The following is a 16,425-nucleotide window of genomic DNA, read 5'->3' as shown; positions in this document are numbered from 1 at the left end:
CCTTAGATACTAGCCTATTCACTTCTGAAACAGCTTGAGCACGATTAATCGGCTATATATAGGCAGACCTCTCAAGTCTCACGCATTGAGCGTGAGACACACGCATTTCAATTACTTCACTCGCTCACACGCCACACATGGCATTTCTCACTCCGAAAAATTATTAACTTGCCCGTACATAAATTTCTAAGGGCTATATTTTACAAACATGTCACACAACGTTGCTGTCTGTGCGCTCATTCAGCTCAGAGAGCAGCTGTTCAGTAACTAACCTATCGGCCAATCAGAAAATAGGATTTCTCAACCAATCAGAAAATCGTTTTGTTTTGCTGTGGGTCCGCAACGTGGAGACTACTGGTCCGCGGAGTCGTGGAGTGAAATTAGGCCCGGTGCCTCGTCTGATAACTTGCTGCGCAGTTGATCAAGATACCGCGGACCGACAAAAAAAGAAAACAAACGTTTCTGCTATCTATGTCATTAAACATGGAGCCATACAATAAAGTGGTGGTATGAGCGTTCATTCAATGCAGGCGTCTGCGCGAGAGAAACTGAAACTAATCGATTTTCAAAGCTCTGCTTCAACCTGTTGAATGCTATTTAATTGTTTAACGACACTTAATGGAACAACATTGATTTTTGGAACTTAAATAGAAACAGAACAGAGACTGTATAATACACTGTACTAGCACTGAGTATGGTATAGTCAAATTTGAATATAACGTGGCCAAAAGCTATTGTAGCCTTCTTTCTATCTGTTAAAGATAAGCAGATCAGTGATTTTTTTGGCGAGCAAAAAAGCTGGTATTGTGTTTCCTGAATCCTTACATTCAGGCATTCAAATTAAACTTCATTAAAAAACATGTATTTTTTTTCTCCATTTCCTACCAGTGTATGATGCTTGCATGAGGGAAACATCCCAAAACAAGAGCACCCATATAATTGTTGCTGTTTTGAGAAGTATTTCTTTTCTTATGCAAGCATCATGCAACCATGCAAAAGCAATAAAACTAATTATATCTTACATTAGTAAAGCAGATGTGCAGTCTGATGTGCATGTCACAAAACATTTAAAGGAACCGTATGTAGGATTTTGGACAATCACTTTCAAAATACTGTAGAGCGGTGTACACCGCAGATGTGGTAACTAGAGCAGAGCTGGCAACCCAGATGCCGAAACACTACTGACTTTGTGATTACTAGATAGGTGGAGGGTGGCGGATCAGGCTAAAACACAAATATTTAAACATCAACATCAGTTGAGGGCTGCAACTTCACTTTTTTAAATGAGGATATCCTGGCCGGACTACTGTTGTCAGTGATATAAGTATTTGAAATTAGCATGATTTCCTAATGTCTAGTGACAAATCAGGGCCATTTTATGATTAATTGAATTGAATTTCTTACATACGGTTCCGTGGGTACGTGTAGATGAGCCCTATGACCCCAAAGTCTGCCATGACTGGGCCTCAGGTCAAAGAAGTTTGAGAAAGGCTGGTCTACATAACCTCAGCCATCAGATTGAGGTTTGCAGTGATGCGCCTGAAGGCACGGGTTGAGGACCCAGTCAGTTACGTCACAATATGCACATTTGTTTAAATTCATACCTACGTAATCACCATGACCAAAATTGTACAAATTTTGGCTGTTACTGCAAACAAGAATATTTTTAAGGATGGCCTCATGACTGTGAAAATGGCTGACATTGAACCACAGTGCTTTAAATGGGAGCCCAGTAGCAGTCATCAAGGCATCAAAATCTGCAACACTTACAACACACAACATCACTCATAAACACACACACAAACACACACACACACACACACACACACACGGACAGAACCACCACTGTTCAAGAGACCATTTTGGGGCTAAATGTGCTTTTTCTCATTTGGTTGTTTTCTGTTTGTTTAGAGCAGAATGAGCCACTGCTGTTCTAAGGGCCCATTTGGGTGAAATTATTATTATAATTTATGTTATTATTATTTATTATTATTTACTATAGGGTTCTAGAATAAATAAAACAGTGTTTGAAATAATGGAATTTGCTCTCTCATGAAGCTGGGTCGATGGGACATGGGGAGGGTAGGTCTGTTGATCGGGGGAGGTGGCGTGGTGCCACGAGTAGTTCAAGCAGACGTACAGTAGGACTTTCATGTACTTCGATCCCCCCTGGGAAACAAAGTCTCACTCCCTGCAAACTTCAAAACTTGAGAGCCCTGTATACAGGTAAGTGTTTGGATCACAGTGCAGCTGAATGTCTAAAATACTACATGCAGTAGTAATGTAGCCAACTTTTGCAATGCATTTTTTTCCTGTTCAAAATAATGCATTACTACATATGAACTGCAACGAATTCCTCAAAATCTGCCGTTTTGACATTTGAATACTGCTGTTATTTTTGTTTGTTTGGCTAAGTTTACCCCAAGAATTGGCCTACGCCCCAGCAGCCACGAGGCGATTGGGTGGTGGGTAGGATATGATCAGAATAGAACGACCCATTGAGCGTCACGTGGGATACAAGCACCAATTGAAATCCCTCAAACTCTAGCGGGCAAACTAGGCAGGCAGGCAATGGGTAACAAATGACCAAAACAAGTGATGGTTGCCTCTCGCGTTAATGTCATTAACGTATTGTGTCTGATTAAAGTCACTACTGAAATTTACTTCTGCAAAAAGAACCTATTCTTGCTAAACAACCACCGTCGTTCTAGCCGTGAAGATGTCTAAGCGCACCGCCATTTTCATGGTATCTCCTCAACCAATGCACCCCTAGCTGCCTGCCTGCCTAACAAGATCCCTTTTGGTACAAAGTTAAAGTCATGGATGATCAAACTACAAAGCAGTACACCTACAATTGTAAGTCTGTATTTGACTTTGTTTACTTGTTTTTTAGTAGCCTACGCTGAAATACTCTGGTCGCTTATCAAAAGGTTAGCCTCAGCAACTCTCCTTATTTGGAGACCATAACATAGATAGATTGTTGGGGTGCTCTAAAGTTTGTCTGATTTTGACGAAGCGCTGCAAAGACTCTTTGGCAGAACTACGGAGCCTGCCAAGGGACATGTTTTTTAAATTGAGGTGGGAAGTATTGCGAGGGAACGCAAAAGGAGCTCCAAAAATAATTCCCACGCTATGGCTCTTCGCGGGTTACTTCGCGGGCTCCGCAGCCTACTGTAGCGAGCCAGAGTAGTGATATTAAAGATTGTTAAGGCGGAGCCTTACTCCGCCTTTACAATCTTTGGTGATATTGCATAACTGAGAGCTTCCTTTTGACAGTTACAATCTCAGACACAACAAAACTAATTGAACTCCGCACAGAACATGATGCCCTGTTTGATGGCAAGAAAAATGGTGCTAAAGCAGCCTGGAGGTTTGTAATTACCATTTTTGTTCCAGAATAATTCAGTACCCAGTTACTCTTTCAATGTAATTCACTCTTTTTCTGTCTACAGTTTAATATTAAAGGAGATGGGCCTGGAGGGAGTTGTTACTACTGAACAGCTGTCTAAAAAATGGGACAATATGAAAAGGAAATATAAGGTTTGTTATTGTTAATGACCACTGTCAATGTTATTTTCCATCTTCATGATAATTTAGTTATTATCCACTTTGTGTTCAGGAACTGAAGTGTCCTGGTCCTGGCATGGAAAAGGAGGCAGCAAAAGGGATGGTCACTTGGCACTGGTTCAGTATGCTGGATAAGGCCCTTGGGGTTAAGTTTCCCTTACCTTCCGTGGCCATGACGACAGAAGATAGCTGTGCCAGCCTTTCCACCAAGAGAGTGTGCCTTGTGCAACTGGGGACTGATGTCCTAAAGCTGCTCCCAAACACACCACTGCCAGAGAACACTGAGACTGCTAGTGAGCACTCTGAAAGCGGACCTGGCATGCACCTGGGGGTGGAGATCGCTAGCCTGAGGAGGGAGCGTCTGGGCATGGAGCGGGATCAGGCAGAGGTGGAGATCGCTAGCCTGAGGAGGGAGCGTCTGGGCATGGAGCGGGATCAGGCAGAGGTGGAGATCGCTAGCCTGAGGAGGGAGCGTCTGGGCATGGAGCGGGATCAGGCAGAGGTGGAGAGGGAGCGTCTGCTGCTGGAGAGAGAGCGGAAACTCTTGGAGAGGGAGAGAGCAGCCATGGAGAGAGACCGAACCCAGCTGAGAAGGGACTGGGCCACCGTGGAACGAGACCGAACAACTGTGCAGCGGGACAAGGTAAGACTCGAGAAGGACCTGGCGTCGCTAGAACGGGACAAGGTGGCCGTCGCAAGGGAGAGGGAACAGTTAAGTAAAGACCATGAGAACAATATCGCCCACTCTGAGGCTAACGCATCGACTCTTGAGGACAGGCAGAAATTGAGGTCTCTATTTGAGAAACTCATTGAGAAATTTTAAACTCACATACTGTACCAAAAACAATGATGGAAGTTGAGAATAATTTCCGCTGAAGACATCCACACTTTACACCTGACACTGAACATTAAACGTATTCACAGTACATCGCTTCAGGTATTGGCACATTATCCTTCAATTGAACAACACATCTGCTGTTGTTTTCTGTGAGCCTCATTGTGTGTGATGTCATTATAGCCAGTCACAATATGAGCAACTGTGTTGTGACGGACCAAAGTGCAGGAAACACTCATTTTAATTTTACTTTAAAGTAAAATTAATTTTACTTTAAAGTAAAATTAAGGGAAAAGTTCAAGTTCAAAAGATTAACAATAGATAAGGTTTACAAGTCTGTATTGTTAACTCCTGACTTTTTGAACTGTCGGGACTTTTTCATTCCTTCATACCTCAGCTGGCCTTTGGTGGCCAAGGCTTCTTGTTTTTGTACGATGAGCTTCCTAATGGTCATAAACAACATGCTTTTGGAAGTTACACTGTTCAGTGAGTTTGCTATTAAGTTTGCAAGGTTAAGCTGCATATGGTGGTTAAGTGCCAAAATTGTTTTCTAGAAACTACCTTATTTTAAGTGATTTAATTCAGTCATGAAAGTGGCTTCTGGGGGTCTGCGAACAGGGTTTTTGTGAAATAATTGTATATAAATTATACAAGTTGTGCTGCATCATTTGCATAAATAAACAAGCAGATGGAGTCTCTTGCTCCTGCCCACATTAATATGAACTCTGATATGATGTGACAGATCACAACAAGCTGTTATGACTCACTTGACTCAGGTCTACAACGTTACAGACAGTAGTTAGTTACAGCGACTTAGATCACTTGACCATTTAATCACTTCACTGTCATTTTCAATTATAGAAATTCATGTTAAATTGGTATGAACATGGTGTATAGTGGGAGAATATTTGGAGCACAGTCTTCTCTGTGCATTTATTTAGCCCTGTCTAATCTAATGATTTAGAGACACAATCCCAAGGGAGCACAGTCCTCTCTGTGCACTTATCTGGCCCTGTCTAATCTAATGATTTAGAGCCACAATCCCAAGGGAGGATACAAGGTATTCTAGCAAGGCAACTCAACAGCATAGGTCACAGGTCATAGGTCACAAGCGTTATTTAAACAGTCAGAGCTTAACATTTTCTTTCTTGTTTAGTTTAAGGGTAGCTCACAACTGCATAGCTCTACTAAACAATAACCTTGGGCAAGACACAGACGTAACAGTTTCAGAATCTTCTAAAATCTCAACAGTTTAGAAACCCATCATAACAGATCAGGAACATTTCAACTGGTTAGAAAAGGTCTTCTGCCCAGAGCAGACTTTTATTCTTCAACAGTTTAATTAGTTTTCATTTTAAAACAGATCAATAAATGTTGTATAACCACCACGTAAATGTAGAGGTCTCTACTTATACGAATCAAAGCTGTCCAGAAAGGGATGCACTTAGATCCCATGACAGACTCTCATGTTGACTGTTGTGTTGAGGTACTCAGTAGCCCAGAGAGGTAAGGCCTCCAGGTAAGTTCTCTCCAGGTAAGTTCTCTAAGTTCTCTCAGAACAAATGGGGAAGGTTTGCTTGGTGAATTGAAGTCCATTGGAAAATAAGATCACATTTCAGAACACAGTACAAAAAAAGGCATCCTGTATGAGAACTATTATGAGGTATCCATCTGAGGAACTTCTGCAAAAGAAAGAAACACTCATTAATTCCTGCAGTGCTGATCAATATCATTTATGTTTCTTTTTCCTTAAGTTACTAACTCCTGACTCCTTATCTCGTCTCTGGATCTGTAAATGGAGAGGATTCCAGCTGTTCCCGCTGTCTAATCTTCCAAAGTTGCTCTTGAAACAAAGTGCAAATTAAAATGGGTGGGTTCCACGTACGTGCTTCATTGAAAAGGAAGGAGTCTTGGTAATCTTTCATATATTGTGAGGAGCGTGCTTCGTCCAGGAAGAGCGAGTACACCCGTTTGATGTCTTCAACTTGCACCTCGGTGCCCTAAGTAACAAATATCAGCAATTTAAGTCAGCTCTCACAATGTGGTGCCTAGTGTTGAGGGGGTCAGAGCACATGGACTACAGAGAAGAGCTTCAAGCCTTTTAATATAATGAACTTACACAGAGCAGGGCTTCTGTGCCATAAATATTTTGTTTTAATGCATCATATGAAGTTTTTTTTTCTGGATTTGGGCAGCTGCTTACCTTGCGCTTGCGGCAGACCAGGCCAGCAGTGCTGATGAGCTGGATGGCGTAACGGAGGGAGGTTTCCATTCCAATGCGCGTCAGGACGGAGTGCGCCTCCTCGCTCAGCTCCACATCCTCCTCCTCACACCTGCACGCACGCACGCACACCACACGCACACACACCACACACACACACCACACGCACACACCACACGCACACACAACACACATCAGTAAAAAACATGTACAACTTCAAAATGATTTATTACAAACAACAAGCACCACCTACAGACAACACACACACACACACACACACACCAACAAAAATGCTTGCGATTAAAGAGCTCCACAAATATTTCTAAAGGAAATTAAATAGACATGAGTATTTGGTTTCTGTCTCTTACCTAATCTTAAGGATCTGCTTGGTCTCTTTCTCTGTGTAGGGGGTGGTGGTGATGATCAGCAGGCGGTCCAGCAAATCAATGGGGATTCCATGGGGGCTCTGGTAGTTGGTTCCACGAATGCTGGCATTGGAGACACAAAAGATATGTAGTAAAAACTGTCCTAAGTACCAAAAACGTATACTATATATTTGAACTGTTTGATGATTAATTTATCAGGTCGTTCTAACTAACACATGGCCATATTTATGGACAGTTCCTCTATCTCTGTCCTGGAGACAGTATGTGACATGAGGGCAGTTTGGGTGGTGCATGAGGGCAGTTTGGGTGGTGTGACATGACGGCAGTTTGGGTGGTGTGACATGAGGGCAGTTTGGGTGGTGTGACATGAGGGCAGTTTGGGTGGTGTCTGAGGGCAGTTTGGGTGGTGTGACATGAGGGCAGTTTGGGTGGTGTCTGAGGGCAGTTTGGGTGGTGTCTGAGGGCAGTTTGGGTGGTGTCTGAGGGCAGTTTGGGTGGTGCGTGAGGGCAGTTTGGGTGGTGTGACATGAGAGCAGTTTGGGTGGTGTGACATGAGGGCAGTTTGGGTGGTGTGACATGAGGGCAGTTTGGGTGGTGTGACATGAGGGAGTTTGGGTGGTGTGACATGAGGGCAGTTTGGGTGGTGTATGAGGGCAGTTTGGGTGGTGCGTGAGGGCAGTTTGGGTGGTGCGTGAGGGCAGTTTGGGTGGTGCGTGAGGGCAGTTTGGGTGGTGCTCCAGCGTACCGAGTGATGCCTCTGTTGGTGGCCATGATGAGCACGGGCGAAAGGTCGTTTTCAAGGGCGCGGTTCAGGAAGGAGAAGCACTCCATGTCAAGCATGTGGACCTCATCAATGAAGAGTACCTGCAAGAGGAACACACTCCTTAAACCAGACCAAACCTCTGCAAGAGGAACACACTCCTTAAACCAGACCAAACCTCTGCAAGAGGAACACACTCCTTAAACCAGACCAAACTTCTCCGTTTACAATTTCACATGTGAAGGTTGACACCTTACACGGCAGCCTCCACCATCTGCGTATGAGTGAATGAGAACATGAGGAATTACTCTGTGAAGTGCTTAGTGGTCAGAGCATTAGAAAAAAGCTTTACGAGCTTTACTTAAAACTTTTTAGGAACGTTTTAGGAAAAAAAACCTTCCAAGTTCACAACCTCATGTAATGTGGGCACAGGCACACACACTCGCTCTACACACACGCTCTACACACACACACACACACTCCCTCTACACACACAAAGCGCTTTCAGATATAACCTCCGGAGTATATGCGGAGGTTTGTCAAACGGAGGTCTTACCCTTCGGATGATTCAGATATGATGCTAACCTGCGGACCTTATACGGACCTATGTGTGAATGACATACACGCACATTACAGAATCTCCGTGTGGTTGTCGAGTGAGGGGTGGGGGCTTGTAGAGTTCACAAGATGCGAGATATGACGCAGAATATATGCGGCCGCTGCCTGTCACAGCTGCTGTTTGTTTACAAAGTGTATGCATTATGTAGGCTAAAGAAGAAAAATTTATTGTGCGTAGGCTAATACTTGAAGTAGTCACGTAAGTGCGCACTTGAAATTGACCTACAGTATTTGTATGTGTGCTTCGAATTTATTTATTACACATTTATCTGTTTTCAACGTTATGTAGCAGAATTACTTGGCTATGGAACCCCAAATCTGGTTTGCGTTGGAGAGAGAGCATGCACGAACTTTGGTACCAGCCAATTCAGTAGGCTAACTCAAGACTTCAAGGCCATCATATACAACGTTTTTAAGCAACAAACAAAATACTAACATAACAGTGAAGTGGTTCGTTTTTTCATGGTTTATTTTTTCCAAAAGCATCCTCTCCCCATGTGTCTATTGCATTTACTGTACGTAAGGAGCTTGGAACAAAGTTGGGTTTTCTTCGTTTTCATTTTCTCTAGGCATATTTATTGTCGTCAACAATGTCGCTGTAGGCTACTGCCTTTTGCTTATATGATGATTCAGTCTTTTGAATTCGTTTGGCCTTGCCATGCAGTTGTAGGCTACAACGTGTCTCTTGCCGTTCCCTTATGTGTTCTATCAAAATGTTGTATGCCCTCATGGACAGTAGCTCCGTGATGTCTGCATCTTTCCAGGTCGGAGATTTTCTGGACAGCAGTATGCCACTCCATCATAACACTGGCATTTAAGTCAGATCTAACCACATGGACGCACGAAAGAAACGTCACCGACACGCCCTCTCACTAGGAGTGAATTTTAACCGCATGTTCTACGCTTCATTCCGACACAGCACATTTACATAATGTCCGGAGGAAATACTAGGGGGGGAGCAGTAGAAACACCGGCTAAATTCGGACTTCCATATGACCGGTTATGTCGTTCAGATATACGGCCCCACCGTTTAACATCCGCAGAACCTCCGGTCTTACACGTATGTCTGAAAGCGCTTACACACACACTCCCTCTACTCACCCCAGGAATGATTTCAGCTTTGCCCTCCTCTCTCCATTCAGACACTTTAGCGTTGATCTGCTCTCGGACCTCCGACTTGATCTCTCCCGTGTCACCTGTCCCGAGCAAAGCAGTGGTCAGCAGTGGTCAGTCAGTTAAGACACAAGGACATCAGTCTGCAGAGTTCCTGGACTAAGACAAAGTGGCAAAGTGCGGAGGACGCACCTGAGAAGAGCGCCAGGAAGCCTTGTGTGCGGCTGTTAATGACGTCTATCTCGTGCAGGGACACCGTGTGGACAACCTCCTTACGCTTCTGCAGCTCCCCCTCTGGACACTGGACGAACTGCGTCTGCAACCAGAGCAAAGGCTGTGAGAGCCAGCGCGCCGCACAGCGCACGCCACACGGCACACGGCACACGGCACTCCTGTGCGTAATGAGGGCACGCGGTTCAAGAAGGCGGTCAGCTCACCTGGGCACCCATGGCATCATAATCTCGAGCTCTTGTGAAGGAGCGTCCCAGTTTACTGATCTTCCCAGTGGCTTTATCGATGGTGATAACATCTCTACGTTTGGAGGAGAAAGTAACTTTATACACTGAATGCTTTACTGTAAGTTTAAGCATGTTACGCATGCTGTACACTTAAATAAACACCCCCCCCCCCCCCCCAGTATTATTAGCAAACACAAATACTATGAGGTGCATTCTGACAGTTGATGTGACACCAAGATGTAGATAGTTAAATTGGCAGATGATTGCATTTTTCAGTCAAATAAGTTCTGACACTTCACACACAGGATGAAGCCCACACTCCAAGCGAGGGCACTTTTTAGCTTTACACCATCACGCAGGGGCACGCAGGGGCACGGGCGACAGCCCTGCTGAGTGCAGTAATGACAATGGACCACGGAATGAACCATAAATTGGCGTTAGCTCACCCAGCCTGGACACGCTCTTTGGTCAGGCTTTCAATCATTTTGCTGCCCAGGTCATAGATGGTCTCCATCTCTGTAGTCTTCAGGGTCAGCTTGCCAGCTTTGGCTCCCTATCAGAGAAATGCAGAAGCCCTCAAATGAATTTGATAGGTAATGATATTAACCATTGTTCTTTTATCCCCCCTAACAACTTTCTCATGATGCATGACTAATGTAAGAGTGATCATTTTGATTTCGCATCAGACTGAATCCAATGTAAACATGTAGCAATAAAGCCATCATAACAAAGCAAATCATGACTCACAGTTCAGATCATGACTCACAGTTCAGAACATGAAGTTCAGATCATGACTCACAGTTCAGATCATGACTTACAATTCAGATCATGACTCACAGTTCAGATCATGACTTACAGTTCCCGTGGCTGGTCTGTCGATCTGGATCTCCACCACCTCTCCCTCAATGATTTCAGTCTCTTCCCTGCAAACCCAATCAGAAACAACAACATGTGAACTAGGCGTACTGCACACAATTTTTGCCGTTTTGTCTTAACCCTTAGAACCCGATTGACGCAAAGTGCGTCAAAAAACACACCCTTTCTTCTCTGTTACATTGCTCCGGAATGGTTCATCGCAGCGAGATGAAACCTTTAATGCACGACAGAGCAGAAGTGGGGCTTTCTAACGAGACTACACACTTGTCTGTACGATCAAGTATGAAAATTAAAAAAAATCATGAAATTAAATCAAATTGCATCATATTTACAGTCTATACTTCCCTGCGTTCACCTGCACACACATTACTCTAGTTTGAATTACTCGCGAACCCGTGGCAAGCATATCAGATGAAAGAGGGGGCACAGGGCTATCCATTGGTACCATGTTTATCGATCCTTCTGGCTTATAAAACCAGACGAAGTGACTGCAAAATAATAACGTCATGTACACAAACCAAAGCTGCACACTCATTACTCTCGTTTGAATTACTCGCGGACCCGTGATCGCATAGATATGCCACGCATGTCAGATGAAAGAGGAGACTCGGAGCTATCATTTGATACCAAGTACATCCTTCTGGGTTATAAAACAGACGAAGTGACAGCAAAATAATAACTTCATATAGCTGGACTTACCCCACGTTTTTGTCTGTTCTTGTGGCAAAGCATGTTCATAATCCAATGCTATCATGTGTTTCTCTATGGCAAAGCATGTTCACATTCCGGTTTTGAGATCCTAGCAAATTCCTGCATGGCATCCAATTCAAGGCTCACATTGCATCCCAATTTTCCCAAAAACAAATAAACACCTTTTTTGCCTTTACTTTGTTCATGGCAATGCAGTAAAAAGTTGAGAATTATTATGACTGCATACACACAGGCACGCAGGCTAACACGCAACCTCGGGTCAAGTCAGGTCAGATCAGTTCGTGTCACAGATAAGGAGCGCAGAAAGGTCATTTTTCATCACTAAATAAAAAATGGCATTTATTTCCGTAAATCACACAGCAAATATTTCTGTAAATTGCTCAGCCCCAGAGTATCCCTCCAACATGGCAATTATATTGCCCGATTCAGGACAGTCTGCCCTACACACACATGAAATGCATGTAGAGCTGTGAGCTTGCTGTGGTGAGATACATGTCGAAATATAAGAATTTTTATAATACACTTTTTATATTTTAATTCTTTAAAAATCTAAATAAAATCAATGCTAGTATTAATACATGACATGATGGCAGATCTGAATAGACCAGACTCTCCTGAAAAAAACAATATATAATATATGTGTGTGGCACTTACAATGACCAGAATAAATCCTTATGAAAAGGTAGTGAAAATGCCCTAAAAACAGCTTAGGGTTCTAAGGGTTAAGCTTCTCCACCATTAGAAGTGTCTAAAGAATATAAGTTATGGATTTCCTACCCTTGAATAATTGCCTAAACCTGATATTGTTGAGGAAAACAACTTTAGAATGCAAAAAGTGCAATTCAGGCCTGTTTGGCTAAAGCGTACAAGAGAAACGTAGTTATGGATTAATTTAGCAAAGCACTTTCACCAGCACTCACTTGATCCTGACGCCGATGGCTTTGCGGAAGGCCTGGGTCAGAGCTTCTGTCTTGCTCATCTCAAGGGAAAAGATCTCACTTCCAGCCAGAGCAGTGAATGGTGTATCTTGCCCAAGAGACTGGGCAATGCCTGGCAGATAGGAGCAAAGAACAACATGTTTAGAATGCAATGTGAACAAAACTGCTGCCCTCTTGGTGTGGGTTATTCTATTGTCCCCAAATTACTCACACCTGGCTTGACCTAGTGGCATCTACTTATCCGGGCTTGGCATTTATGAAACATGTTGAACTTGGCTGCCCAGCTGTTAGGTCAAGCCCTGCTTTTCCTCTTGGAATTCTTAATTCTGTTTTTGTGAAATGGCCCTCATATCAGAAAACTAAGCATTGCAAGTTTTCGGTGTTCAAACCCCTGGATAACAATATGGTGGTGAGTATTCTGTTAAGTTCAAGACGTACCCATGGCGATGGCTGTCTTTCCTGTGCCAGGCTGCCCAGCGATGAGAACAGCGCGACCTGCGATGTGACCATCTTTGATAATTTCCAGAATGAGCCCAGCAGCCCTTCTTGATGCCAGCTGACCAACCATCCCCTGTGAAACCTAGAAAACAACAGGGAAACTTTTGCAATAAATTCACATAATCCACACACTACAGATAGCACAAACGAAGGGTGTTTTCACACTTTCAGGCTTCTAAACCAACTCAGATCGATGACTCAGCATTTTGTGTGCATACGTGAACACGCCAACTGATCTCAGTTCCCTCTACGCTCGGGAGGTAGTCTCGGCACGGTCCCTTTCAGGCTTCTAAACCAACTCAGATCGATGACTCAGCATTTTGTGTGTGAACACGCCAACTGATCTCAGATCCCTCTATGCTTGGGAGGTAGTCTCGGCACGGTCCCTTTCAGGCTTCTAAACCAACTCAGATCGATGACTCAGCATTTTGTGTGTGAACACGCCAACTGATCTCAGATGCCTCTACGCTTGGGAGGTAGTCTCGGCACGGTTCACTTCGAAGTCTGCGGCACGGTTCACATTATCTGTGCATTGTGAACACAAATCGCCCTGGGTTCTCTTTCACATTTTGCACTGTAGGCTAGCCTATTTTGTCCTACTTGACTTACCTTTGCCAAAAGAGAAGGCATGTATTTTATATATATATATATATTATCCTTAGGCTCATGATAGGCCTACAGACATTTGCAATTTGGCTACAGCCAAACAAGTGTGTTCTAGCATTAACATTAGGCTGAATATATTTTCATTCAAGCTATTGGCAACTAACAATGTAGAAATCATTTGGATTACATTGCTCACCATTTTTCATGATCTGCTAGCTAGGCTATTATCTTTGTCGAACTCTTCTTGCATGTGGAAAACATATGGGAGACAGCGCAGCCCAGTTAGCCGGCTGCTTTTCACTAGTCATTTTGGATGTGAGCTAAAGCTAGACATAGCAACAGTTACCAGGTGTAACCACTGAATTAGAAAGTGTGACGGGCTGGCTTGTTGACTGACAGCTCAAGAGAATTCATTCTGAAAATATTATATAATACATATATTTTCAGAAAAGAAATGTATTTATGAAACAAAATCACCACACCAATTATGGGTTATGATAATCATTTCAACCTGATAATGAATGATGGTGAAAATATAACCTAGAGCAACTACATAGCCCATAATCCAATCCAACCCAGAGAAGGTATAGTGTGAACAGGAAGAAAACTTGAGGCCCCATCAGAGCTGAAGTGCACCAGAAAGAGATCCAAGTCCCCTTTCAAATGAACTTACAATGTGAATACAAAATAAACTGAGTCCCTTTTGTTTTGGTCCACTTTCTGGTCCCCTTTCAGTGGACTGAGTTTGGTTTAAAAGGGACTATATGTGAAAACACCCTTAATGCAGTGTTTCCCATACATTGACTTATTTGTGGCGGCCCACCACAATATCAACATTGACCACCACACAATGATATTCCAGGTTGTACTAAATTGTGCTTAAATCTGGTTAGCATCATAACCACGCTGTGCTAATTTGTTAAAAACGGTTGTATTCAAGTTAATTCTGCCAACCAACCACCGCAAATGGAATTCAATTCTGTGGGAAACACTGTTAATGTCTAGTCTGATTGCAGGTACGCAGACCCTCACCTGGCGGGGTTCCAAGGCATCATCCAGTCCAAGACCACGGATATGCGAATGGGCTCCTAATAACAAACGAAATCAAAATGTTTACATTTTTCATTAAATTATATTGAAAAAATAAAGTCATATATTTCATTCAAGTTTCCCCATGAAAAACAAATCAAATATGAAAATAAGCTCTCCTCCATTTAAAAGCAACACAAGTTAAACCTTACCAATTCTCTCAATCCTGGTGGTGTCGCGAACCTCGGGGACCTTAGTAGTTGCCATCTATTTACAAACAAAGTAGTGACTATTACATGAATTAAAATAATTATGTAATAAAAACAAATTATTGTACCTTTTAAAAGCGAAATGGTTCTTTTCGGATTTCAGCACTGATACTACAACACAGTGGCATGCGGTTACCACAGCAACACGATAACCACAACAAAATGCGTGAGACATTTGCTAACATTGAAGTAACTTATCCTCGATTTGTATAGCTCTAACGTTATATCTCCACAAACAGGCAGATAAATAACCCACCCTGCATTATCATACAATTGAAGAATTGTTTTGTCATCACTGTCTAGTTGTACTGATCTGGATTTGACATCACAGTAACTTATGGCTAACGTTAACATAGAAGCTAAGCATGAGATAACGTTAACCAACGTTATCCAATTTCACAATGTCTCAAACTGGCAGAGCAAAATACCGTTAGGCAATCATCACTTTGATTCATTTGTGTTAACTTTAACTGGGATTAATTGAGTCTAACTGAGTAAATCTTAAATGGTCAGTAAATAAGCGATACTGTAGGTATTCATAGGTACACGTTTAAGGGCAACGTTAACGTTAAATGCACCATGTGCAGCTATTAGCTATGCTAGCTATATACAATCTCAAGGCAAATAAGAATTCACAGATTAAATAAAATGTAAAAGTGGTAGCACAGGTGGAAAATGTTTCAGACTTGAAATGTCTGTATTGCCAGACTAACACGAAACATCTAACTTAGAATAAAGACGGGATGAAGTTTACCTTGGCCCCCACTTCCCTTGAAATGCAGCGGCTGATTCAGAGAGTACGCACGAAAATGTCTTCCGTGGTTGGAATGGGCTCTAGACGAACGTTCTGGTCCAACCCCAATGAAGCAATAGTCTGGGTAGACTGTAGATGGCAGCAGCAGGACATAACCCTAACCTTTACCCTAATCATATTGCATAGCCTACGGCGATCTTGCTGTGAGAAAGTTTCACCTACCCCAAAACAAACATCACATACCAAAAGTATATATCAATACTACGTGATTGGCTATGTGAAAATAAGGTCAATTGTGTCCATAAAAGCATGAAACTTGGTACAATTGTAATTTAGAGCCCTGCACATTTTCAGATTGTCCATTATCAACAAACCCTAATGGTCGCAACCAGGGCAGTATGCAGAGTTTTAAAAATACTGAGGTCCAAAAACCAAAGACCTGCCCTAGCACATTAGCACAAACACACTTATGGACATTGTTGGGTAGAGAGAGTAAAAGGGAAGAGGGGGTTGATCTGCCTCCTCTGTGTTGCTCAAGTGAGGGCCACCGGTGGCGCTAATAACTGTCATTACTGTCAAAGCCCCCCCGCCCCTTATTCACATCAGCGGGACTGAGTTGGAGCGTGTCACCAGTGTCCACATCTCTGAGGACCTCTCTTGGACCCTCAACACCATGCCCTGATCAAGAAGACACCACCGTCTCTTCTTCCTGAGAAGATTAAAGAAGGTCCACCTGTCTCCTAAGATCCTGGTGAACTTCTACCGCTGCACCATTGAGAGCATCCT

At 43.1% G+C, this 16,425-nt stretch overlaps 2 protein-coding genes across 2 annotated transcripts; one reads left to right on the top strand and one right to left on the bottom strand.

The window, feature by feature from the left end:
- Window positions 1-2,556: 2,556 nt before the first annotated feature.
- LOC143109114 (uncharacterized) lies at window positions 2,557-5,096 on the top strand. The gene is made up of 4 exons (XM_076271739.1): window positions 2,557-2,856; window positions 3,277-3,370; window positions 3,453-3,540; window positions 3,620-5,096. The coding sequence occupies exons 1-4, from the start codon at window positions 2,820-2,822 to the stop codon at window positions 4,388-4,390; spliced, it is 990 nt and encodes a 329-aa protein (XP_076127854.1). The 5' UTR covers window positions 2,557-2,819; the 3' UTR covers window positions 4,391-5,096.
- Window positions 5,097-5,694: 598 nt separating this feature from the next.
- On the bottom strand, window positions 5,695-15,722 carry LOC143109107 (ruvB-like 2). Its single transcript, XM_076271727.1, has 15 exons — window positions 15,640-15,722; window positions 14,829-14,883; window positions 14,620-14,675; window positions 12,922-13,063; window positions 12,466-12,595; window positions 10,815-10,881; window positions 10,405-10,511; window positions 9,938-10,031; window positions 9,693-9,816; window positions 9,489-9,583; window positions 7,755-7,873; window positions 6,992-7,111; window positions 6,606-6,735; window positions 6,288-6,402; window positions 5,695-6,084 (listed from the first exon to the last, which is right to left on the bottom strand). Exons 2-15 carry the CDS (start codon window positions 14,881-14,883, stop codon window positions 6,059-6,061), a joined length of 1,380 nt encoding a protein of 459 aa, XP_076127842.1. The 5' UTR covers window positions 15,640-15,722; the 3' UTR covers window positions 5,695-6,058.
- Between the last annotated feature and the right edge of the window lie 703 nt (window positions 15,723-16,425).

The sequence above is a fragment of the Alosa pseudoharengus genome, unplaced genomic scaffold, assembly GCF_046254945.1.
Source record: "Alosa pseudoharengus isolate Yale_2024_CS ecotype anadromous, Long Island Sound unplaced genomic scaffold, YU_APseudo_1.1 YU_APseudo_1.1_scf_10, whole genome shotgun sequence".
Taxonomy (NCBI): domain Eukaryota; kingdom Metazoa; phylum Chordata; class Actinopteri; order Clupeiformes; family Clupeidae; genus Alosa; species Alosa pseudoharengus.
This window is presented reverse-complemented; position numbering and strand designations above follow the sequence as displayed.